The 27502-nt window shown below is 38.4% G+C and overlaps 2 protein-coding genes across 4 annotated transcripts in view; one reads left to right on the forward strand and one right to left on the reverse strand.

The window, feature by feature from the left end:
* Positions 1-15013, reverse strand: part of fnbp1l (formin binding protein 1-like) — a 53585-nt gene extending 38572 nt beyond the window's left edge. For all 3 annotated transcript variants that reach the window (XM_038295080.1, XM_038295081.1, XM_038295079.1), the window contains exon 1: positions 14865-15013. In XM_038295080.1, the coding sequence (XP_038151008.1) occupies positions 14865-14888 (24 nt within the window). In that variant the 5' untranslated portion in view covers positions 14889-15013. The remainder of the gene's footprint in view (positions 1-14864) is intronic.
* Positions 15014-17128: 2115 nt separating this feature from the next.
* On the forward strand, positions 17129-27403 carry si:ch211-198n5.11 (methylcrotonoyl-coenzyme A carboxylase 2). The gene is made up of 12 exons (XM_038295003.1): positions 17129-17266; positions 21072-21227; positions 21551-21747; positions 21965-22143; positions 22252-22332; positions 24571-24749; positions 24825-25032; positions 25131-25222; positions 25882-26038; positions 26273-26395; positions 26594-26806; positions 26885-27403. Exons 1-12 carry the CDS (start codon positions 17247-17249, stop codon positions 26969-26971), a joined length of 1692 nt encoding a protein of 563 aa, XP_038150931.1. The 5' UTR covers positions 17129-17246; the 3' UTR covers positions 26972-27403.
* Positions 27404-27502: the final 99 nt, after the last annotated feature.

The raw sequence follows: 27502 nt of genomic DNA on the forward strand, positions 1-27502 counted from the left end.
AACACCACAATGGCAAGCCAGCAGATACTAAAACCCATATTGGTTCCATATACGGTAACTGTTATCAAAGGAAAATAAAAAGCACGAAAAAAACCACTAAATAACTAAGTTGAGCTTAGTGGAAAAGGGGAATACATAGATTCCCTGGAAAATGTGGATTCTAAACTTAGCCCTGAGGTTATCACATGTTCCTGCAAAAAAACAAGTTGTTTTACTTTGTTGAGTTCTAGAACACTTCATTTCCAATTGCACTCTTAGTTCTCTATAAGCTTTGTCTGACCACATTTTAAACTAGTTATGCACTGATCTGAAAATCTGGGCCCATGTTGATCCAGTATTTGTCCCTTTCTGGCAGACATCCAATAGCATATATTACATATTTCCTTACTCTTTCATACCATGAAAAAAACCACCTAACTGCTGATGTTGTTTCCCAACTTTAGTTAAACTTTTACAATTCTGAGTTGCATCACATAGCACAAATCAGGACATAGACAGTTCCAAGTGCTTTACATGATTTAAACAATAAATAGACCTCAACCTTAAACTAATAATACCTCAGTTAACAGTTTAGGTTCAACAGTCAAAGGCAGATGTAAACAAATGGGTTTTTATTTGTTGACTTTACTTGTTAAAGTTGGTTACGGATAAGTGGAGCAGGGGAACTAAATGCGAACTTTCCAGCAGAAGACTTGTTTTCTCAACTATAGTTGGTTCTTAAAGATGGTGTAAAATGTTTTACTGAAAGCACTCTCTTAATGTTAATTACCATAAAATATTAGAGTCTTGAAATATTCAGATACTAATGACTAAGAATTACGCATTCTTTTAGAGAAAAACACTCTTTTGCTGGTTCCGTTGTTTTAATCCATACCAAATCCAGAACAATGGCATCACACCGGGGACATCCTTTAACCAAAATGGCGGATATAAACATTCAAAATGAATAGCGATAGCGATGAAAATACGTGTGAATCTTCGTTAGGTGAGGGTACATAAACAGCCGCGCACAGAATCCAGTGGGTGAACAGATCCTGCAACTGCTGCCTCATATGATCATGCCCAATGCCGGTGGTTTCAATCACTAAGAAGATGAGGTTTAGGTGACTCAATTAAGCTTTTTAACCCCACAGGCCCAATACAGCTCACCTGAATAAGCACATTTTGCTATGTATAGATACTGTAGCTTGCCAGTTATCTATAAACAATAGTAATCAGAATAACAACATGTATTAACAAAACAGTTGTAGACCTACAGCACGTACTTAAGACCCCACATGATATATATGACTGAACATTATTCAACAATAATGTACAGCAGGGCTATCCTGGACTAGCCTGACGTAGTCCGACTCATGAGTCTGATACTGCTCCATAGAGCTGTGATTATGGGGCGTGTTTCGAACGAACCAGAAAAAAAAATGCCTCTGCACTCAATTGGATAGACCTACAACCAATAAGAGCAACGGAGTGCGTGACGTATGTTAAGCGAGGCATAGTTGTTGTCCACAAAAATCAAAGCGTGCAGTTGCACGCCTATAATAAGAAGATGAGACTTGATCGCGTTTCTCTGTTCCTCTTTTAAAATTAATTTGCTGTCGATATCTTCTAGAACAGACCTAATAGCAGAATCTACTCACCTAAACTCTCCAGCGGCAGCCATTATTGTTGTCACACAAGCGCGCATTGGTCACGTGGTTGATTACGTTACTGTTGGTCATCTGTCCATCATCGTATAAAGCCCGCCCTGACAATTTGATTGGATCGCCTGACAGTGGGCGATAATACTGGCGCTACTATGGAGCAGAGCCAGACCGAACTTCCCCGACCTCAAACTTTGTGGGCAGGACTAAGTTCGGAATGGCACCCAGGCTAATCCTGGACTTTTCGTTTCCATAAAAACTAAAGTAGAGGTCACACCAGTTGCACTGACTGCAGCATCGTGAGCAGATCCGGGATTTTTTTTTTCTACGGCTGAAAGAGGATCACCATATGGCTTGATCAGTGTTCTGTCCCTCTGAGCTCCTATTATAGGCAAGGTATTCTGTTTATTCAAATGTTTTATTGATTATGTACCAGTCTGCCCCGCCTGCTATATGTGTCACACAGCGCACAGAGTAGGAACTGATCGAGTTTTACGCCGCCTCAATTCCACTATGTCGGAGAACTTTAAGCCTGTCAGTTCCAAACAACAGATGATTTTATTCCTATTTTTAAGAGCTTCATATTTACCTGTAGTTATGATGTTGTTTCGTGTGACGCTGTCACTTAGAAAACTGCAACCTGAGAGTAATACTGCAGCTACAGAAACTCCGGGGAACCAAAAGAACGCCATTATTGAAAAAAAATAAATACCGTAAATTCTCTAATATTGGCCTGTATTCCAATAGCGGCCGGGTCTCTAATAATGGCCGGTCTCGCTGTCAGAGGAGGTAAATAATGGCCGGTCTCTAATACAGGCCGGGGCTATAAACGTTTTTTCTGGGCATACCTCAACATTATACTTGTGGTAGTAAGTAACATACAAGTACCACAGCCCTGCGCAGCTGGACGACAGGCCCTGACTGCTGCCCGTCTGCGCGAGGAAGAGAACAGACACGCAGCAGAACAGGAGGAGCGCGAGTGATGAGGAGATTAAAGGGAGAAATGAAGAGGAGGAGAAAAACTGAGGAGGAGAATTAAACAGAATTGGAGGATTTTTTTTTTTTTTTTTACTTCAAACCAAGCGAGACATGGTAACTGTACTTTTTCAATAAATGAACCTAGTGTTTTATAGGTTCAAATAGACACAATATCTCATTTTTATTCATTCCACTGGTAGTCTGTTTTGCTCAAATAGCAATAGAGGCCTGTCTCTAATTCTGGCCTCTATCCAATAAAGGCCTGGACCGCGATGCACTTGAGTGAAATAAAGGCCCGGGCCTATATTAGAGAATTTACGGTACATAAGTCGATTTAACATTTTTTAAATTGTCTGCAGAAAACTTTGAGGTATTATGAAAGCAAAATAAAAGAAATGTTAAATACGTTTTTCAACCAGATTCCACTTGTTGTCAACCAGCTCTAGGAAGCCCAGCATTACTTGGTGTAAAGAGGCAGCAAGTTGTCACATCAATAAGTGGTAAATCATTAAAGACTTTACGACAAAGAATTTACGACATTGTAATAATGTAACTAACACCATCTACCACTAAAGCCAACAGAACACAAGACTGTATAGGACTACAGCATAAGGTCCCAGTAATTAAGCAGCTCTATGAAGGTGATAACATCTGCTGAGCAGGTTTAGCCAGCACCTGATGTGTTTAACACAAAACAACCAAAGGACATTAGCTCGAGGACGTCTGGTATCAATGTCATCAACACAGAAGTAATAGATTGAACAGTCTGCCTAAATGATTGCAGAATCAGATGTGCATATGAATGGTCCAGTAACAACCCTGGAACTTTGAATTCGGTTTAGCTCTAAAAACAGAGACAACAATGCATCAAGGGATTTAGTTTTACCCCTAAAATGATCTAATTGGGTATTATTTTATTATTGGAAATTGCACGCTTACTGTACACTTTGTACAATAACCAAACGCTTTTGCTTATTGTACAAAGACATCAATCTTCAATACATTTGCAATAAAGACAATGAGTCTTCTTTGCTGTTCTTTTATACAAGGGCTGCCAGAGCAGGTCCTTACAACACATGAGTTTTAAAATAGGAGGCCTTAGGACTACAAGATTAATATATCTGTAGCTAATGTATAATTGTTATTAAAGCCTATGTTACTATGTTAAACCTATGTACTAGCTATTATAAATCTCTTGTATCAACTTGAGAAATATTCAGCTGACATAATTCAGTATACAGAAGCCAAACCCTAGCAAAACAGCACATTTAAAACTCTAGTAAAACCTGACATCTTCATTACCTTCTCATAAATACTCCTGATATGACGTCAAAGACAAAAAAGACTAACATATTATCAGGGAGGTTTGAAAGCGTTTCAAAAATAAAACACAGATAAACTTAAAAATGTAATAAAATATATAAAACTATCTCCGTTTAATTGGTGTTATCTACTTTGGGAAAAAAGTCACAAAAATCTTGGACCCTTTGTTCGACTCCTCTTTTGGTATTTAATGTATTCGTCAGGTGATTTACTTTACTTTTAGAACAAAAAATATAGGAAACCAGACTTGTCTAGTATATTTTTTTACAATTACATGGAAAGGGGATGCATCTGTAAACAATCTTTAAACATTAATGTATGTTGCAACTTTAAAATGATAGATTAGCTTAAAGACAAAGGTCTGTATGCTACTGTGTTAAATGCAGGTTGGAATAAACAGATCAGGTCTAAACACTCAGTCATGTTTACCAAAGAGGTGAAATCTTTGTTTAAAATAAGTTGTAAATACTGATGATAGGCCAGTAAAGTTTTACAAAAATCTAAAAATCACAATAGATGTCGGAACAGTAGCTTTTCCAGCACTTTCACAAGTGCAAACACCCAGACACACCAAGCTGGTAACCGTTTCCTGCTGGCTTTAACTTAATGGAAATCCCTGCTACTGTCTGAGTGCATGTTACACAAGACAAGTTTGATTACAACCATCCAGTAGAGGTTTGCTTTAAAGATAGTGTTGGCACTCAAAGGAAAATTGGCCAAAGCAATCCGAACATCTTAAAGTTTTCCACTAATGCTTACATTTTTTCTCCACTGCCTAACAAACTTAGTGACTAATAAACAGTTGACAGATAGACTGACTCATGAAGACAAGACGGCACTGAATGCAGCTGCAGCTTTGAATACATCCTTACAACCAGAAGAGTCATAACCCAGAGATGCATGGAACACTTCCAGTCTATTGCGACTCATTTCTTTTATTTCCTGGAAAGAAAACACTATAAACACAGTGTAATGAGCGGTTAGACTGATTAATTACTAGATTGAAGGTCTGTGTCTGGTATGAAGAATAATGATGACTGAAAAATAATAAAATAAAATGGCAACAAGTTAAATATCTGAGAATGCAAACACCTAATTAAAAAAAATAATAGTGGAGTTGCTTAAAAGAAAAAACATTTGAAATCAATTTGTGTCGCCAACATATCATAGAACCTTCAACGACAAAGAAAAGCAGCAAAATCAGGAGCTACAGTCTCCAAAAAGTCGGGTTGAATAACATGCAGTGACCTATTTAAACGGGTTGATTCCAGGTCATTGCTTTAGAGGCCTACAGGTGGGTCTGTGTCTGAATCCAAGAGGAACTAGACTGCTGAACAGCTGGTTGGCTGGATGCAGCTGTGAAGGAGTCCAGAGGGACGCAGCAGGAGGATGAGAGGAAGGAAGAGGGGGAGGAACTGGAGAAGCACTAGGGAAACATTCTCAAAAAATGCTGAGATGAAGAAGAAGGGTCTTTGTTCAGATATCTGTTGAAGCTCCAGTCCTACAGTTTTCAAATCTTCCTATCGTTTAATTATTCCTGTAATATTTAACTTTTTTAGCTTTCTATAGATTTTTATATCTTCACCTCAGAAGGTAAGAAGAAACTGGCACCATTTATCAAGAATTAGGGAGATATTTCCAAGTTCAGAACTAATCAAGGTGTACCAAGGAACATTAACTTGTAAACAAGTTAATGTTCGAAAATCAAGTCAGATTGTAAAGATAACGTTAGCTTACTTTTACATAGGTGTAGCTCGTTTTCCTCCATTTTCTGTCATTCCGGGTAAAACAATAGTCATAACCAGAGAAGACTGTTGTGATTTATCTGAAAATTATATTATGTCTGACTATATCTGAATAGAAAAGTTACCAATTAAAAAGAGGTATTTCAGAGCCAAAAAGTTTAAGCATCAAGGTTGCTGAAACTTCACCCAGCAACCTTTTGTACCATCAGCCTGCAGAATCTGCTTGTCTTCTACCAGAGAACAATGTATTAAATACTGCATCCAAACAGTAATTTACAAATCTATATTTCACACATTGTTACCGTTGAGACAGTAGTGATTTGCCATATTTGTGCAGCTCTTCTCTAGAGCCAAATTCTCTGGCATGTGCTGGTTTAGGAAATCTTGGTAATTTTTTAACAAATCTCAAGGTTAAAATGAGATTCTAACATTACAGAGATGACTGTTATATATTTAAAAAGAACCTTATTGAGAAAATAAACTGAAAATCTACACTCAAAGATGTTTGTATGCTCCAATCCATAGGTCTTCAACATTTTCCAGGCCAAGGACCCCCAAACTGATGGCAAGATGGATCGGGGACCCCCTACCTATATATATATATATATATATATATATATATATATATATATATATATATATATATATTGCATGAAATTGTGTCCTATAGTCACTCTATTAAATATGGAGTGCAATATTTGGGGGGGGGGGGGGGGGTGCATCACATCATGTAGCATGCATTGACATGGCAATGATTTATATAAAGGTGCAGGACGCTGCACCTTTATGCATCTCTACATACACTATATTGCCAAAAGTATTTGCTCACCCATCCAAATTATTGGAATCAGGTGTTCCAATCACTTCCATGGCCACAGGTGTATAAATTCAAGCACCTAGGCATGCAGACTGTTTTTACAAACATTTGTGAAAGAATGGGTCGCTCTCAGGAGCTCAGTGAATTCCAGCGTGGAACTGTGATAGGATGCCACCTGTGCAACAAATCCAGTCGTGAAATTTCCTCGCTCCTAAATATTCCACAGTCAACTGTCAGCTGTATTATAAGAAAATGGAAGTGTTTGGGAACGACAGCAACTCAGCCACGAAGTGGTAGGCCACGTAAACTGACGGAGCGGGGTCAGCGGATGCTGACGCGCATAGTGCGAAGAGGTCGCCAACTTTCTGCAGAGTCAATCACTACAGACCTCCAAACTTCATGTGGCCTTCAGATTAGCTCAAGAACAGTGCGCAGAGAGCTTCATGGAATGGGTTTCCATGGTCGAGCAGCTGCATCCAAGCCATACATCACCAAGTGCAATGCAAAGCGTCGGATGCGGTGGTGTAAAGCACGCCGCCACTGGACTCTAGAGCAGTGGAGACGCGTTCTCTGGAGTGACGAATCGCGCTTCTCCATCTGGCAATCTGATGGACGGGTCTGGGTTTGGCGGTTGCCAGGAGAACGGTACTTGTCTGACTGCATTGTGCCAAGTGTAAAGTTTGGTGGAGGGGGGATTATGGTGTGGGGTTGTTTTTCAGGAGCTGGGCTTGGCCCCTTAGTTCCAGTGAAAGGAACTCTGAATGCTTCAGCATACCAAGACATTTTGGACAATTCCATGCTCCCAACTTTGTGGGAACAGTTTGGAGCTGGCCCCTTCCTCTTCCAACATGACTGTGCACCAGTGCACAAAGCAAGGTCCATAAAGACATGGATGACAGAGTCTGGTGTGGATGAACTTGACTGGCCTGCACAGAGTCCTGACCTCAACCCGATAGAACACCTTTGGGATGAATTAGAGCGGAGACTGAGAGCCAGGCCTTCTCGTCCAACATCAGTGTGCGACCTCACAAATGCGCTTCTGGAAGAATGGTCAAAAATTCCCATAAACACACTCCTAAACCTTGTGGACAGCCTTCCCAGAAGAGTTGAAGCTGTTCTAGCTGCAAAGGGTGGACCGACGTCATATTGAACCCTATGGATTAGGAACGGGATGTCACTTAAGCTCATATGTGAGTCAAGGCAGGTGAGCAAATACTTTTGGCAATATAGTGTATTTGGATAGCTAGATGGTGGGGATGCAATTAGAGATGTCCCGATCCAGGTTTTTGAACTTCCGATCCGATACTGATATTGTTTTTGGACTTCCGATCCGATACCGATACTGGCCGATACCAGCCTATCCGCGCATGTATTTAAGTTTAAGTTAAAGTATTTAGCCTTAGTTGTAAGACTCATGTTGAAAAGGGTTTTAGTACTCTTGATAACATCTAGCCAGCTAAATTAGGTGAGAGTGAATAAAACACAATGATTGGTAACAACAAACTTATCTGTTTATTAAGAGATAAACACAAACTGGACAAAATTATGAATAGCAATCTGAAATTGCACAGTGAACAGTAAAACCGTAAACAGTTAAAGGTGCAAGTATTACTGTAAGTTTTAATAAAAATGCAAAACAGGGGAACACTGGCGCAAAATAGTGGAATGGATCGTTTCAATCGGCGAAATTGGAAAATACGGACCGGATTTTTTTTTTAAAAACTGGATCGGCAGTCTGGATCGGCATTTTACATGCTTTGCCGATACGCATTTTTTTGCCAATACAAGCCTAGATGCAATTATCCATTAATGAATTAATCTGAACTTAACTGATCATATTGATCCACTAAAAATGAATTGATAAGCGACCAGTTTCTTAAACACTTGACGATGTAAAAAAAAAAAAGTAATTTCTCCCTGGGATTATTTAAGTGTTTCTCATTCTGATTCCTTGTTAGTGCTGAATGTGTGCATTGATGACTAAAAGACATCATCTGCCTCCATTTATCTGTTCACTACAGTGTGAATTCATTTTAACGTGGACCCCCTAGGGGTTGCGGACCCACTGTTGAAAACCGCTTTAATCTGTACGATAAAGAAAAGAATGAAGTCGTTTTTAACAGGGTTTTCTGGGCTGTTTTTGATTTATTTTGTTATCAAAGAGAGATCACCAACGATTAAAATCTGTACTGAAATTCGGGAGCTTTACAAATTTGTGATCCGAAATTGTTCACAACATGAAATTTGAGCTTTCTCATTTGATGTAGCCATAAAGCCCTGACCATGGTGAAGCTCTTGCTACTTCTCCATTTGTCACTGCTGTGTTTCATCACTGAAGGACTCAGGTTACTTCTGCACTAGGAGTGGGTCATTTCATTTAGGTACAAAAAACATCTTTGTATTTATTATGATCTGGATATAGTCATATCCAAAAAGGTCAATTCGAAGACAAAAAAAAAGGTTGCAGTCATGGCATTAGCAAAGTGCTTGAACAGAAGCATTTATAACTAAATAAATCACCTTAAATCCAGCTGCAAATCTCAAGTGATGCACCCATTTTGCTAATTCTTCCAGTTTTCTATATTTTTAAGGGCAGGTTATACTTCTGCAACCGCACACATGAAATGTCGCTTGGGTCTGGTCACGAACCAGTTTTGCTGGTATGCTTCTGCACCGTCGTTCTGGAACTTCTAGAGACGCACAGCAGTTTCCCGCCAAAGCGCCTATTTGAGAACTTGCAAGAACTTTGTGGATATTCACGAGAACTTTGTTTTGGCAGAGACCTTGGCATCTTTATATAATTTGTCTGAGGCATCATACAAGTGGTTCGACTGCAGAAACTCCTCGATTAACCTTTGTCGTAGTTGTCCATTGTAGTTGTTCCTCGCTTTTTAAAAATACCAAGGACCAATCACAGCTGCTTTTTGTCTGAGCACTTCCGCTTGAGGTCTGTGTGGGTTTGCGACCGCCTGACGCATGGTCAGGATTTTCTTGAGGTGCGCGACGACGGTTGCAGAGCACAGAGACAGATCTGACAGTTGCAGAGGTTATACGTCAGAAGCATAAATTGGCCTTTATGCTGCGTTTGTAGGTAGCGATGTAATACAATCTTTAAATGAAATATCTGAATAAATGCTGACATGATGAAGACTTTAATAATGACAGTTGGGAGGATACAAAAAAAGATCACTTTAGCCAAATGAATTTTCCTCCGCTCTGACTGACATCCCATTCAATCACAATGTATCTTGTTACCACATAACTCCACTGGGCTCATTAAAGTTTCATATAATCCATTATGTCTAAACTCAGCTCATCCCTCAGCCCATCTGGCTTAATCAACCCACCTCCCCCGACCATATGAAAATATCCCTGTACATTTCCTCCCATCCTCCCATCCATCTTCACCTTCCATGTCATCTCCGGGGGATGTCAGTTAGGACATTTTTCTAATTAGGACAGACATCCACCCTCACATAAAGGCCAGCGTGGGCTTCACCGTTGGTGTCACCCATCTTGATCTGAAAACATCATGTTCCCTGACTCACACCTACAAAAACACCCCTGCACACACATACAATGTGTTGACAAGCTTGGCTGGACTAAGTCTAACAGCTTGTCATGTCCAGGCCAGCGCCCTCAGCTTCACCCACTGCGGCCTCCAAAAAACAGGACTGCTGCTCCACTGAACAGTAGCCAGTCTTTAAACAACCACAGCTTCCCTGCATCAAAAATATGTCAAAAGAACAAACAAGTAAAGGTTTTGGATTTGTCCTGTTTATATAAGGCAGGAACCTTGCAGAGGTGTTAAAGTGAGTCATTATTTAGAGCTGCACAATATAAAGAGCCATAATCAGATCAACAGGAGAATTTAGCTGGCTAGTTGGCTACTTTCTTTCTCTTTTGACCACACCTGATCTTGTTCTTGCCAATTACCCATCACTGTTAGGAGGGAAAGGAAGCACAAGAGTGACATGATGGTTAAGCACAGCCCACATGGTCTTCACAATGTATAAAAACCAACATCCTAATTTAATTTATTTGCCGTATCATGCAGACCTAGTTTAGTTGAAGCATAGTTGTGCTTTAAAATGGCCCAATCAAAGTCCAGGCTAAAGCAGATAAAGAATGCATGGGAGGACTTGCAAAATGCTGTTCCACCCAATCTATGAGCTTAAGCTGCTTTGTGAAGAAGAATGAGCAAAACATTCGGTCTTTAGAAGTGCAAAGCTGGTAAAGAACTACTCCTAAAAGACTTGTAGCTGTAATTTCAATCAAAGGTAGCTAGATGTACACAGTGCTGTGCCTATGTGCTGTGTCTATCACATTATCCATTAAAGTTTGTGGCTATAAACTGACATTTATGACAAAGATCAGGGGATGCACATAATTTCTTTACAAGGTACTGTATTCATCTTCAATTTGAACAGAATAAATGTCTTAAATTGAAATTTTAGACAATTTGAGTTTTCGATCTTGGTGAAAATGTCATATTCTAATCAAAATGTACATTTATGAATGGAAGACAACTTTAGAAGTCTGAGAGCACCAGAGATCTGATACTACCGTCTATGAGAAAAGGCATCATTCCTGCAGTCTGCAACCTATAAATAACTCAAATAGGAGCACAAAAAATAAGTATCTTTTTCCAGGTCTGAGGCAGAGACCATTAACAACACTCCGGATTGAAGGAAGGGACAAACTACAACTAACATAAAACATCCTGGCCAAAGAACACCTCCATGGATTTCCAAATCTACATCAAACACAGGGAATAAGAAGCAAAGTGGATACTTTGATTAACCAGTCAGTAAATCCTTTTCATTTTAAAACAAAATCCTAAATCTTTGTAACTATTCCCCCTGCTTTCTAATTCTCCATCCCCTTATCCTTGTCTTTTAGTTTGACCGGCCAATAGGGACGACCGCCTGTTAGCCCGTTGTCCTTTGGTCAGTCCTGACCGCTCCATTCTGCTGGCCTCCAGCCCGTCTCGCTCAGACAGACCTGAGCACAGCAGGCCGGCATCCTGGCACTAACGCACACACAAAACACAGACAGAGCTTCGATTCAGGGCACTTCCTATTTTGACATGAGTGTGTGGGTTGGGGTAGGAAGCCAGCAGAGTAATAGGATGTTCCTCCCTGTCTTTGTGACCTGGAGCCAAAATATACATACACACATATACACACAAAAAAAGAATGTATACTAACGGCGTCTATTCAAAAAACATTAATACCCATTTTACAAAAAAAGGTTAAATGGTCAAATCTGATCATTTAGAAAATAAAGAAATAAAATAAATGAAAAAGTATCTTTGCGTACAGTTATCTCTAATTAAACCAGATCAAAGCAATGCACATTTTGAAAAACAATGATTGTATTTCTGTGCAGAAATGACTGGATGAAGAAATATTTAGGGGGGGGCATCATATCCATTGACATGGCAATGATTTATATAAAAGTGCAGGACGCTGCACCCTTATGCATCTCTACATATTTGGATAGCTAGATGGTGGGGATGCAAATTATCCATTAATGAATTAATCTGAACTTAACTGATCATATTGATCCACTAAAAATGAATTGATAAGCGACCCGTTTCTTAAACACTTGATTTTTTCCTGTATCCTGAGGATTTATGCATAGCATAAATGGTTAACATTTTTAGGGATCATATACTGACCAATCTGTTGGATGAAAACAGAAGTGCTTTTAAAAGGGGGGTTTTGGTTGCGCTCTCATTAAATTAAAACTCAGCTCAATTCACAACAGCCTCCTCCATCTACCCTGCTGGGGTGCTTATTGTCGGCATGTCTTTGTCTACAATGTTAAAAACATTATGCGTAATGCCCTCCACTTTTCTATCATCACATCACCTTCTGAGCAGAGCAGAAAAGTTATGCTGCTCTGCTGTGCAACACAGCTAAATGGGGCGCTATTTAGGTGCCAACTAAAGGGGTTTATAAAGTGTTTATATTAGAGTAGATTCTGCATCCGTGTCAACATTAAACAGTGTAAATTTCTCACAAATAGCAGTGGGACTGCTCGCAAAATGAAAATAAACAGTGGTGGACAAAGGTCACATTACAACACTAAAACAAATTCCTTCATCGGATATTAGCAATTAAACGGATGGAACAAATTATATATTAACCCATTATTGGACAGTTGATCGTAAGTCGATTATTACAGCCAGTGAGATTTTCAGCTAACAAGCTCAATATGTTTAGCCATGCTAGTGTCCGCCAGTTACGGTTATCTAAACAACATATACAGCCACAGTAAACCGACTTAACCACCAGAATTTAAAAATCACTACGCTATAATATATGACATAGGGTTAGCAATTGAACATGACACTGACCAATAAACAGATTTACATCTTTTGGGTAGTAATCCTTAATCTGACCACAGACAGCTAACACATTAATCCAATCAGGGGATTCAGGGATTACAACGGTCCACTGGTCAGCTTCCGCTATGACTGGATTGCTTCGCCGCAAGACTCAGACAAAAGATATGGGTATAAATATATATATTAATAAACATAGCCATTTGGGAGGGTGTTGCATTGGCATAATGGAGGAGTTAAAGCAGCACGAACAGCTGCATGTAAACTCCATCAACAGCTGTCTGTTTCTATAAGATCTATAGATAAAAATATAAACAAGTAACAATCCAAATCTTGCAGTAATGTGAGAGAGATACTGTTGCCACACACTTTCTTAGGTGAATAACTGTGAAATCAGTAACTTGATATCACTGAGCACGGGCTTCCACCTCTAGCTGTTTAATAGTTTGCATCATATGACTGACCTTATTTGCTCAAAGGCAAGCCTGTCCAACTGTATGGACTTAGATCTTTTGCCTGTGTCTCATGCATACGCAAAAAGTCACCCCTTTTATTAGTTTTAACACACCAGCAGCATTTTTTAGATACACACTGAGCAAAAGTACTGGGATGCATAAAGCAGTATAATGTTGTAATCTCTCATTTTCAAATGATTTTCATTCGTCACAAGTTTTGTGGAGGTTTTTTTGGTTTAATTTTGTTATTTTTCTACAAAAAATTAAAAGATAACATAGATAATGTGTTATGTGTTACTGACTTTCAATATCCAAACTGGTAACAGTTGGTATAAAGCCTGATCAGTGCACACAGAAGTGAAAGCTAAAAGACATCTTGCCAAAAAGACAGGTTCTCAACCATTTCTGGAAGACTATAAGCCAATCTTTGTTACCTCTTTTGGATGTACCATCTGGTACTGAGCTGTTCATGCATCTTGCACCTCAACAAGCAGCCTAGATAGATTAGAATCTGGACAGAAAACATGAATGGGAAGAAAAAATTACCCTTTTCAAAAACCTTCTGTATTTCACACAAGCAAAAATTTATCTCTTTGCCTGCAGCAGGATGGTCATGTTACATCGGGAGACTGAGCAAGCAAAAATGAGCTTATTTCAGACAGTAGATAATAACCAAAGCAATCTGATGGAAGAGTATCATCTCTGGGACAACAAGGATCCCCTCCTCCTCCTACACACACCCACTCATAAGATAAGGGGGGATGCTGGTGGTTGCCTCTCTGGTTTCACAGCTCAGGATGGCCAACACCCCAAAATTATTCAAAATAGGAATCAGCCACATGCTCCCTTTCTAATGCACACTAAAAACAAACACTAATATTGTGCAACAGTCCTACAACTGCAAATGAGATAAGCTTTTCTTTATAGACCTATGGATGAGTTCAGGGGGAAGACAAATCCACCATGACTTCCTTACAGTAAGTCATGATTTAACTGCACAAAAACATTGGTGTGTTTAAAAAATAAAAAATAGATATTTTTTCTAAATAGATTTATTTCCAAATGTCTTATTCCAGACAAAGAACTGGATGGGCCTAATTGAGGTTAATTTTTAGGAGCCGTAGCAGGATGGGGGTCTGGGGTTTGACGCCCACACAATGTCTACAAACACCGGGGAGACTCAACTTCCCTTCCACACATAAAGACAGTGGAGATAATCCACTTAGTAACGCGGGTTTAATAAGTTAACCAGCCTTCTAACATGGGAGACAGGGGGAGACAGGGAAGGCAGAGGTCCGTCCCCCCCTCTCTTTCCTCCCCGGACTGTGTGGGAACCTGGCTGCCTATTGTTCGGCTCCGCTGTCACAGCCGTTAAGGTGGGTTAGCTTTAGCCGTTAGCCACGCCGGCTAGCAGCACAAAGCTCAACCGGAGAGCCGCGGCACCTTTCCTCCACTCGACGTCCCGAAAGAAAAAGTCCGACCCAAGACACTGGAGTCAAAGGAAAACAACCGAAACGGAGGGAAAAATCCGCTTGAAGAGTTCCAACTCACCCAGAGCTCCGTCCCCCAACTCATGGTGGAAACCTCTGTGAGACTTCTCCCGGGTTGTACGCACTTTTCCCCCCGTCTGGGTTTCTCCCAAACTGCCGCTGCGGTTCTCCTGGCTGAGAGTGACTCTCCTCCTCCCACTGAGCCAGCAGGGCCGCCCTAACAGGAGCCCACACCTCAGAGAGTTCAATTTAACACAAAACCACAATCAAATTAGTTTATGTGTTATACTATATGTTAAGGGTAAAATTGGTGATGGTTTTACAGATGAAAAAATGCAGTTAAATGAGCCATACTCTTATTATTTTTTTCACTTGATGGATATATTTTGATGGTAATGTTTTTAACAAAAAAGTGAAAAACATAATGTATCTATTTATTATATGTTTAGCTTCCAAAGAAAACATAACATTTTTCGATTTATGTGTAATTTAACACATTTCTTAAAGACAAACCAAATTATATTAATTATAGAACATTTTTGTTTTTAGCACAGTTCTTTTATCACCAATTTGTTTCTGTGATTGCTTTTAATGCGATGAAGGCATAGGGAATTTTTACTAATATTTATTTAGAGTAATTGTGCATCAAAAATTTTGCAGAGATGATCAAATTTCCTTAAATCTATCCCTATTATGTCGGCGTATTAACTTTAGTTTTCGTTAGATGTTGTATTTTACAAACAAAAAATTAAATGTCAATAGTTTTATTTGTCTTTTTTTTATTTTCGTTTGTTTTGGTGAGTGAAAATTTTACTGGAATCAGATTATCCATGATTTAGGCTGATGATAAATCCAGTTGAGTTGTGTAAAAAAAAAATAAAAAAAAAAAGGTGTATTGGCTCCCTCTAGTGTCCACTCTTTATCATTACATGCAGCGCAGCGACAGGTGTGCTGCAGGGGACCTCCTACAGTGACTGTCACAAAATGTTTATACACCCTTAAGATGCTAGGTTTTTATGATGTTCAAAAAAACTGCATATTGCTGCAACACTGAATTAATAATAGATAACAACATACTCCTATTATCTTATTTTTAGTTTAATGAATAGTGTTTTAAGGCTGAATTCTTGTTTTCCAAAGATAACACTCTGACTAAGAATCTTCAATGAGGTGTAAAGTGGACAAAATATTTGCAGGTCAAGATGTGGAGAGATAATTGTTCACTTGTGAAACGGATATCTGATTTTATTTGAAGTTTAATTCAGGTTTCATGTGTACAGTTTTCACTGCGGTAGCCATCTATTTACCTCAACATTTGCAATAATCATTACATAATGTGCTATAAGAGGTGTTTGTAATACCTTCTAATGACATCAGCCCTCATGCAACAACATTTTCTCATTCTTGTTGTAAGTTTCTCTTACTTTTTTCACCTACCTAGTGCTTTTAGGGATGCATAAACTTGATGCAGTCCACTCATGAATAAGTGAGCATGCGTTAGAATATTTAGAGACATTCAACATACATGTTCCAACTTGCAAAAAATATTCCTGTTCTATTTGAATTTTTTATAGTTCAAATTTGTGACAGTGAAATACATATTTTCTTTAAAAAATAATTCTCTCATCTGATGATCAACTGTTTTAAATTTATCAAGAAACTGTCATTGTTTTGGTCAAAGTGGTTAAATTATTTAAATCTGTGATTATAAGAAGCGGTATCAGGATTTAAAAATTGTTTAAAAAAGAATCCTAATAGTTACCAAACATATGACCTTTATAAAGTACTGTGTATAACCTGAACATACTTTGCTAAACTATTATACTACTTATGCATCCATTTTAAGTATGTACCGCTTAAACAAACAAAAAAAGAGTTACCTGTTCCCTGTAGCTGGCTACCCACACTATAATATATAACATTTAGAGTGAGAACAAGATCTACATTATTGGGATACGCGAGAAAGGAAAATTCAAGAACATGCAACTTTATTTATATAGAACATTTAAGTAACAAGACAATTCAAAGTATTATGCATAAAATGAAATAAAACCATAATAGTAAAGCACACAGAGAATCATACAGTGGCATAGTTAGAAAGAAGCTAAAAATTAATAAAGAAAAATTATTAAAGTAAATAAAGTAACTCCATACATTCGTAAACATCTAAGAAAAAGTACCTCTGATGTAAGCTATAGTTTTCTAAGTAAGTATAGTTTTTTTTATAATTTGACGTCAACTTATTGTTTTTAGCGACTGTCCTGATTCTTCCACTTCTGACCTATTGGTGGCAGCAAAGAGCTAACAGTTCTTTGCTAGTTGCAGAAGAAGATGAATTGTTTCTTGCCCCCTAGATGGTTGCTGTTTAGTCCAATGCATTTTGTGGTTGGATTTAGTTTATTAAAGCTGTAAATAACTTAATTGCAGCGTTGACAAGTGGACCATGCAGCGCTGCATCTTAAGGTAATAAGATGGATCATTATTGATCACAATCTGGTGTTTTTTTCTTTTTTTCTTTAACATCCGCAGCGAGTTCAGACCATAGATATCCATAATAAAGGCTAGATGTCTCGTCCGCGCTGCTGGCCAATGGGGGTCGATGTCCGCACGTGGCGGCCATCTTACCACAGGCAGCTCGCTCATTCGTAACATTGTGTTTTAAAGGCGCATGTACTTAAATAACCATAACTTCCTCAATTGTCTAACTGTTTGGTTTGTTAAACAAAAGTCAGACATGTAGTTATGATACTGCACACTTATGAATAATTATAACCATGGAATTTCATATGAAAAGAACATTGAATAGAACATACAGGTGCAATAAATATACACATGCACAAGGTATTTATGTTAAATCAATATATGCTAATAAAACTCAGTGTACTGAATGGCAACATGATATATAGATATATCTATATAGATATCTATATAGATATGGATACCTATATATATATATATATATAAATATGTGTATATATATATATAAATATGTATGTATATATAAATATATATATATATAAACACTTTTATTTGGGTGTGATTAATTATTTCACAGTCCTAATTTATTTATATTTACATACATACTTTAATAATATGAATATTATTGTTATAATAAAATATGAAATACTGACAAAAAAGGCTTATATATACATATAAATATGTATATATATATATAAATAAAATTATGTGTATATATATATATATATATATATATATATATATATGTATATATATATATATATATATATATATATATGTATATATACATATTTATATATATATATATTTTAATATGTATATAAATATATATATATATATATATATATATATATATATATATATATATATATATAAATAAACACTTTTATTTGGGTGTGATTAATTATTTCACAGTCCTAATTTATTTATATTTACATACATACTTTTATAATATGAATATTATTGTTATAATAAAATATGGAATAATGACAGAAAAGGCTTATTGTGTGGCAACCTCTTGGTGTAGAAGCATAATCCAGGTTTCAAATTAAAGGTAACACTTTGAAGTTTCATGTAGACTATTCGGATTATATATCAGGGGTAATTACACAAGAGTTCCTATTTTTAAACCATTATAAAAGTGACATTTATTTGCTATTAAAATTGGTGCAATAGTCCCCTTCACAAGTATATATAGATGTAGCATGTTGAAATCCCCACCTACACTACTGTGATGGTATACACATGGAAGACAGATTTAAAAAATGACCCAAAAAACATAGCTTGGCTAATGCCCTTTGAAAAGGAAGGTTTTATTGAGCTTCTGTGTAATGTACAAGAGAGCGTTGTCCATAAGGCCATCAAAGCGGACAGGAAGGTAGCTGTGGTCATGTACTAGCGCAGGAATGTCAGCAAACGGGGATGGAAGATCTTCTCCTCCTGCTTACACATTATATAACCTGCAGAAACAAAAACAAAAGTGACCAACAACAATTCACAGTGTATAAGATTGGTATATCAATATGTGATTAAATTTCAATGATACACATGCCCTTTGAAGATGAGCTGGAAAGTTGAAAATGTTTGGCACAACACCATCTTTAAGTTGTCCAAATGAAACTAATACAAACTTATAAAAGCTTTGAGTCAACAACAATCTTGTAATACTATTATGTCATAGCAAAAGTCTGGCATCTTCCTTTTAATAAACCCAGCAAATTCCTGTAACATAATGTAAGATGTGTTGACAGACCAAATCGATTGGAAATCATGTTAAATTCTGCCTCATCCACTGATGTAAAGTTGCTGGTTAACGTAGGCAGCTAGCTAAACTGTAACGTTAGCTGCTAACTTACTAACGTTAGGTCTCACTTCGCAGCTTCTTGTTATTAGCCAGCTAACGTTAGGCTAATAATGAAAATACAACAACACTCAGATTATTGTTATTAGCCAACTAACTACAACCACATCCACAAAGATTGTAATTTACACCAAAGATTAATTGTCATACAATCGTTATTGGTGTCAGTAAAACCTATATAATTGACCAATAGTCTCAGCCTTGATAACTTGCGCAAGTAGCCGTGATGCACAGCTATGCTGCGCGATTAAGTCATTTTTCGTCAAGAAAATCTGCAATTTCGACATGTTCAAGCATCAAGAATAATAGCCACGTTCATAATGTTTGTAAGAAACCAAACTGTTTGTAAATCCGTCAAGAATTCAGTGAGATAAGAGTATTTGTGTTCGTGCTGATCACTCACCTTACATTAGGTACCACAGAGCACAACAGAAAGCCTGCCTGTGGTAAGATGGCCGCCGGTGAGGACGTTTGAGACTCCGCCGTAAGACATCTAGCCTTTATTATGGATATCTATGGTTCAGACGACCTTTGACGCTTTAAGTACTTGGTAATATTATATTAAGTTTTGATATGACTTATTTTACGGAAGAGGATTAGGGCCACTGAAAAAACAAACAAAAAGTTTACAGATGTTTACATTTTATTTCAGTATAATATGAGATCTCAGAATTCTCTGACTTTTTTTCGTCAAATTTCTGACTTTTTTTTCTCAGAATTCTGACTTTAATCTCAGAATTCTGAATTTTTCCTCAGAATTCTGACTTTAATCTCAGAGTTCTGACTTTAATCTCAGAATTCTGACTTTAATCTCAGAATTCTGACTTTTATCTCAGAATTCTGACTTTTATCTCAGAATTCTGACTTTTTTTCCCCCAGAATTCTGACTTTTTTTCCCCCCAGAATTCGGACTTTTTTTCCCCAGAATTCTGACTTTTTTTCTCAGAATTCTGACTTTTTTTCTTAGAATTCTGACTTTTAAACCATCCACCGTATTTAACCCATCCCCTATGCCACCAACCCCCTCGTTGTAGCCTATTGAAAGTAAAAGTTGAAAATAATCCTAAAATGGTCTATGATAAATTCCATTTTATGTAGATGAGTGACAGTTGCAAGCTGGACATCTGTTTCCATTTTTTTTAAAATCAGTTAATATAGTTTTACAATGTAACAATCATGTGACTTAATCTTTTATTCCTAATCTATACAACGAACTGCCAGTGAGTGCAGATGGTGAAAAAAACAAAACACTTTTTTTATTTCAACTCCAAAAATCTTACTCCATTGACATTTCATTACTCTAATCGGGTACAAACACACTTGTTCCAATAAAATGTTACTTTTAGTTAACTTTTTGCAGTTTATGCAGACTTTTTATCCAGTATTTCTAAAGAGTGTTGATGCAATCCTTCAATTGTTCACAAAGTAGTAATTTCTTGGAGATCGCTGTGTGTGTTGAAGAGACGCCATCTGACCATCTCCATAATAGAACATAGTGGGCAGCTTCATTAGTGTAGCCACAGGGACGCTGATCCAGGTGGATGGGAAGCTGGATTGGAGATTATCTGCAGATAATCCTTAAAAACTGGTTTCAGGCTGCAGAAGAGTAGAGAGTTAAGCAGAGGTTCAACTTGGGATGAGAACACTTTTCTTAAAACCAGAACTATGCTTTATCTTAAAGCATATTATCCTAATAGAATGGTCCAGTCACAGTTCACGCCTAAATCCAATGGAAAGTCTGAGGAAAGACTGTTGTTCTGTTAAGTTTGAGTTAGTCTGTAAAAAAAGAATGAGCAAAACATTTTAGTAAACCAGTTTGGTTATAATAATAATAATAGATATATATTAAACCGTCGTAATGTGCTAACCTTCATGTATACCTTTGCAAAACACTTTTTAAATCACTCTCATTTGAATTTTGTTTTGCAGATTTGCTGAGCCGTTTTCCGTTCGCTATGCCAGCTCAGAGGCAGGAAATCGGAAAGCTCTTCGCAGCGCCTTCCCAGTGCTGGAGCGCCCCCTGCAGCCCATCCAGCGCCACGTCTATGAGGCAAACCTGAGGAACAGCAGCGCCTGCCAAAGGAAGTAGGTTCAGCTCAGGTCTGCAGAGGAAAAGTCCCCTCTGCTTCTTTGCGCTGCTAACCACGGGTTAAAGATCAGTCAGTTAATCAAATATGTTGTCGAAGACTTTGCGAAACAATATGTACAGAAATGAGAGACAAAAAACTTAGATTTTAATTTTATTTTAATTTTTTTTTTCATCTGTTAATTTTATTCTCCATGATGAAGATGTTGATCTAATTTTGTTGTATTGTATTTTAGTGTCTTGGGTAGGCGAGGCCTCTACTTCTGACACCGTCAACCTTTCTGTCTTTTTCCATCTTTAACACCCAGTCTCTACTTGTTAGGTACACGGAGTTGAAGGAGAAGGTGATGAGAGGCGGAGGGGAGAACGCCATAGCCAGACACACTCAGAGAAACAAGAAGCTGCTGGTCAGGGAGCGGCTCAGCCTCCTGTTGGACGATGACGACTTCCTGGAGCTTTCGCCGTTCGCCGGGTTGGGTCTGCCGTACGGGGACATCCCTTCAGCAGGCTGCCTGACCGGTCAGAAACCTCTAGCTGTGTCTTTGGTACTATGCTGCATATCTAAGCCAGTCTGACTGCGTTTCTCTGACTGTTCTGACTCTACGGCTCACCCTGTGTGTGTGTGTGTGTGTGTGTGTGTGTGTGTGTGTGTGTGTGTGTGTGTGTGTGAGTGTGTGTGTGTGTGTGTGTGTGTGTGTGTGTGTGTGTGTGTGTGTGTGTGTGTGTTTGTATCCAGGCGTCGGTCGGATCAATGGTCTGTGGTGTGTGTTTATCGCCAATGATGCCACAGTGAAAGGCGGCACCGCGTATCCAATCACAGTGAAGAAGCAGCTGAGGGCACAAGAGGTAGCCATTCAGAACCGCCTGCCTTGTGTCTACCTGGTAGACTCTGGTGGAGCTTTCCTACCTCTGCAGGTCTGAATGCCCCAAAAAAAAGTTTTTCTTTCAGGACAGCGACAGATAGACGGATCATACTAACAGCCATTTTTCACTCTTAATTCCCTCCTTCAATGAACTGTCCAGTCTGAGATTTTTCCTGATAAGAACCAGGGAGGAAGAACCTTCTATAATGAAGCCATCATGTCTGCCATGAAGATTCCACAGGTAGAAAATACTCACTCAATCAAAAATCTTTCTATACGTCCTGGGTCATGATTATTAAAAGGAACTCTGGAGTTTTTGTGACATAAAACAGGCCCACAGCATCACATATCTATCACCGTGTTTAACAGTGGAAATGAGGTACCTTACCATAGGGCTGGGCGATAAACCTGATTTTTATCGTTATTCACTACGATAACCGGTCAAAAATGTTCCTATGGTAGGTGAAAGAAGTTAACTTACTTGTGCCGTTTTTAGTGTGTGCGCTGGTGGCTGGTATTTCCTTCCCCTTTAGGACATGGCACAAGTGTCTAATCACTTCGATCCAGTCAAAAATGTAGACAAAGAGAATAGAGGAGGGACTCGGTGAAAAAGCGATTAACACAGCTGTAAATTAAATTACATCAGTTAATCATGTGGAGCCGAGCGAGAGCAGAGATGAAGCTGATGTGCAGAGAAGAAATCGAGGGCGTTGTCAGAGTTGTGCATGCGGCAGACTGGTTTTGAGTGAGGATGTGTGAGTTTAAACAATGCACATTGATCTCATTGCATGCTCAGTTCAGTGGCACCAAATAAATATTGAGCAAAAGATGATGAAATGCAAAGTTTGCCTAAAAACGATTGGAACTAACCAAAGTAACCCATCCAACCTCCACCACCTACAGCAGAGCCACGTTCAAAGGTTCGCAAAATGCTCCATTACCTTTGCGCAAAAATGTGTGCATCAGAAGTAACCTTTTTCTCCTGTTCAATGAGACATTGTTGAACATTTAAACCTGAATGATTTAAACCTTTAATATTTAATTGAAAGTAATCTGAAATGTGATTTATTCAATAAATTAATTATAAATAGATCAGTTGCATTTCCTGCACATACCTTTATTTCTGATAGAGGAACAGAAGCATTTATCAGTTCAGTTCAGTTCAGTAGCTTTTATTTGTCCCAGTATGGGCAATTTTTGTGCAGTAGTAGTACACCTTTCACACACGTTCACATTTCAAAAATCACAGATAAAAAATAAAAGAAGAAACACATAAAATATTTAAAAAGATAAAAGCAAAGTGGATAAAAAAATCATGCATTAATCATTATCGAGGTAAAACTGCCTAATTAATTGTGATTTTGTTTTGACGTCGTAACTCCCAGCGCTACCTTGGCAGATAATTATTGTTGTTAAAAAGCTAAATCAAAGGCTGGATTCACTGCTAATTTCCAGGTGAAGTTCTAATAGATTTCCAATAAACTCCAATTGTTTACGTTTCTCATTATAGGTCAGAATATTTCAGTGCGTACCCTTAATCAGTGAGTTGGGATGTAGCTAGCTTGCAGTTTAAACTTTGTGCCACTAAAGTGTCAAGTTAGAAGTACTTATTGGTTCACAAAAATAACTTTTTGCTTTCTTTGAAGCACACAAATAAACATTTTGACAATTTTTTTGTTTTTTACCTTGTCATTAACAAACTAAAAGTGCAACTTTGAATAAAAGAAAGAAGTCAGATTTTTTAGAAAGCAGATCTATGAATCATAATGGAACTATAACATCAGAAGGTTCTCGCTCATCTGAGGTAGTAAAGAAAACAATAATTAGTTTATGCTCAAAATAGAATATTGGTCTCGTTACGTGGATTTTTTAAATTTATTTTTTTTAGTAAAACTTATTAAATGTTTTTGGTCCTGTTTGGTATGAGATCCAAAGCTGTGTTAATAGAAGAAATAAATTGTGTTGAATATTTTCCATATTAACATTTGAATGACCAGCCCACTCGTCCATCAAAGTGTGGGGTTAAATGCAGAGGGCAAATGTGATTGCAATTTGATGCAATAAAAAAATAAAGATTGTTTACGGTATATTACATTTTACAATGTCTGTGAATATTTTCTCTAAAAACGAGCATAAATGTCTACAACTTCATCAGCTTCCTTCGCTGGGGGGGGATCACCTCCCTGATAAATGCCCAAATAACCAGGGGTAAAGGAGACCTTTATTTGGTAAAAATTTGAATTTTGTTTTTGTTATATTTATACTGCAGAGTAAAAAAAGAGTAATGGATTACTAATTTAGACAAATCAAAAAGTCAGCTTTTTATTTAAAGAAACTTCATTTTATTTAAGAATTCGTATTAGAGTCGATTGAGGCACCTGAGCTCGGACATTTCTCATATGCCACTGCAATACAATAATAATTTTTTAGTATCTTTATCATTTTCCGTGTCAATTAAATGTGGTTAATGATGTTAAAGGTGGCGCTCGTGTGCGGGTCATGCACTGCGGGTGGAGCGTATGTCCCCACGATGGCAGAGGAGGCGGTGATGGTGCACCGGATAGGAACCATATTCCTGGGAGGCCCACCGCTCGTCAAAGCCGCTACAGGAGAGGAGGTGTCACCAGAGGACCTGGGAGGGGCCCGACTCCACGCAGAGTAAGAACCATAAACCAAGGCCGCGGACATGAGTGAGTTCATATCTCCAGCTGTCTGCTTGCTGCCCCGTTTTAGGGTGAGCGGCTGTGTGGATCACTTTGCATGGGAGGAGAAGGAGGCGTTTGATCAGACAAGAAACATAATCTCCACCCTGAACTTCCAACTGCCTGAAGAGGAGGAGGACACAGCAAAGAGGAGAGCAGGAGAGGAGCCTCTGCACAGCTCTGAGGAGCTCCTGGGGCTCGCTCCTCAGAACTATAGCCACACTCTAGATGTTAAGATGGTAAGGCACCTGGAAAAAACACGGCTGCACCAAACAGTTTGCTATGCAGGCCGAGCAGGTTCAGAGCCATCATGTTTGGATTTTCTTTTCCCGTTCAGATCGTGAGTCGTCTGACAGATGGGAGCCGCTTCCAGGAATTTAAAGCTCGATATGGAACCACACTCGTCACTGGATTTGCAAAGATTCATGGGTAAAATGTTAATCGGCTCTAAAATCAGGCTGATATCTCAAACTTACATTGGCACAGTATTTAAGAAATGTTTACTTTGACTAATAGCTTAAATATTGACTTTCATCCATAGATTTTAATGCTGTTTGGTGTAGCTGGAGAGATTGCATTGATTCTGAAACAAACTAGTTAATAGACTACTGCAGTTTATGAAAAAAAAAGTTTTAAAGTATAAAAGATAATTTAAATTGTTGATATTTTGACTATGAACTTTATATTCATACAATTGGTCAGATCTGAAGAACTTTAATGACCCCGTTTCTCTGGGCCATCGATATGAGAAAGAGATGTTATTTCTTTTAGCCAATCAGGTGTGCCGTAACTTTTACTTGATCTTCATTCTTTAAGTTTATGCCTCCACATTCTGTCTGTGGTTTCCCTGTGTTACATTTTCTTTATATATATATTTTTTCCATTATTCCTATAGATGAACCTCTTCACCATAAAAATCTAGACTCATCCATTTAATCCACAGCTTCTCCTTTTGCCTTTAAAATGACTCCTTTAACTTCATCTTCTGCTGTACGGATCAGTAAAGATTTATTTTAAAGTCCTTTTTTTTCAGTTTGCCTTGGCCGATTTGCAGCAGAGCAATCTCAATATGTCGTCTGTTTCTGTAGGAACCTGGTGGGAATAGTAGCCAATAATGGAGCGCTGACCTATGAAGCTGCGTTAAAAGGAAGTCATTTCGTCCAGCTGTGCGACCAAAGAGATGTGCCGCTCCTCTTCCTTCAGAACACGGCGCCGGCAGCGGCGCCAACTCTTTCTGCTGCTCAGGTGTCCAATCACACCACTGTTCTCACCGACCAGCTGTGAGAACAGTAGCCAAACAGCCAAATTTTCTTTCTGCGCAAGAACACGAATTGGCTAGCAGATGTGAAGAAGATACATATTTGATTATAGAAATATAGATCTGAAGATCTTGAAGACATGAAGTGAAATTAGTTCTGTTCAAAGTGGCAGAAAAGATTTAAAGGTTTTAAAACTGATTTCTCTGTCCTTTTCTTTCAGGCAGAGATGAACAGCAACCGCCTGAAGGCTCAGGGTTCAATGATGTCGGCTGTGGCGTGTGCCTCCGTCCCAAAAATCACTGTAGTGATTGGTGGTTGCCATGGCGCCGAAAGCTACGCCATGGTAAGCAACCATAGTTTTTTTCTTCAGTTCTATAGCTTAACATTTTCCATCTACTTTAGTGACCATAAACTATTTATAACACTTAAATTATTTGTTTTTATAGCCATAAGTTCCCATTTTATAATGAAGTCCCATCCATCTGTCCTACAGAAGGATTCTGCACCTAGGACTGAGCTCACTGTCTCTGTCTCTCCTCAGTGTGGACGGGCTTTTGACCCTAACTTCCTGTTCCTGTGGCCCAATGCCAGAGTGTCGCTGACTGCTCCGGGTCACGCTGGCTCACTGCTTCTCGCTGATGATGACCATGAGGAGCACAAGCTGGACAAGATGTTAGAGGAGGAGAGCTCTGCCTTCTTTTCCTCTGGTAGGATGTGGGACGACGGAGTCATTCTGCCACAGGAAACCAGAAAGGTAAAAATATCAGCTTATGTTTGAATGATTTCCAGATGAGGTTGGAGCCATCTGAAGGTGATGTTTTTCACTCTGCAGGTTCTCAGAGACACTCTGGACATCATCAAACAGCAGCGGTACCAGGTGTCCACAGAGAAGGGACGCTCTGTGGTCATTCGGATGTAGACGCCTGTAGCCTTCGAAGTGGCTTCGGTGTTTTAGGGTCATCACACAAACCTGCAATACTGCAGCTCTGTCCAACTTAAAGTAATGCTTTACCTTTAAAACAATTTCTACAGAAACGTCAGGGATGCTGATGGTAGGGGAAGTCTGTGGAACTTTTTTAATTCGCTTTACATTTTAAAAGCAAATGTAGTTTTCTATGGTGCTGTTTCTGTCAGATCAGGAATAAGGAAACTCTAACGGTAACCTAACTTGATATTTACAAATCCCCAAAAAACCTTCACTGTTCTTGTTCATCTAAATTGAAATTACAAAGAATGTAATTGTCTAAAACACCTAACAGAGCCTTTAATATTTACCCCTTTTGTAATTAAGTGTAAAATAAGAGTTTTGATAATGCTTATTTGTACAAAAATAAATAGATTGCCTAACTTGTGTGTGTTTTTTTGTTTTTTTTTCTTGTCCATGTTTAGATACACTACTACCTTTAAATGTATGTGAACTTTGTCTGGCTAATGGAAACCATCAGGTCCA

Source organism: Cyprinodon tularosa, unplaced genomic scaffold (genome assembly GCF_016077235.1).
Source record: "Cyprinodon tularosa strain WSP-4 unplaced genomic scaffold, ASM1607723v1 ctg35, whole genome shotgun sequence".
Lineage (NCBI taxonomy): Eukaryota > Metazoa > Chordata > Actinopteri > Cyprinodontiformes > Cyprinodontidae > Cyprinodon > Cyprinodon tularosa.

Excerpts from the sequence above, each read along its gene's own strand:
- si:ch211-198n5.11 (XM_038295003.1), top strand. The coding sequence starts at position 17,247 with ATGCAGCGCTGCATCTTAAG. Across the intron at positions 25,223-25,881 it reads GGATTTGCAAAGATTCATGG|GAACCTGGTGGGAATAGTAG; the intron begins GTAAAATGTTAA and ends CTGTTTCTGTAG. Across the intron at positions 26,039-26,272 it reads CAACTCTTTCTGCTGCTCAG|GCAGAGATGAACAGCAACCG; the intron begins GTGTCCAATCAC and ends CTTTTCTTTCAG.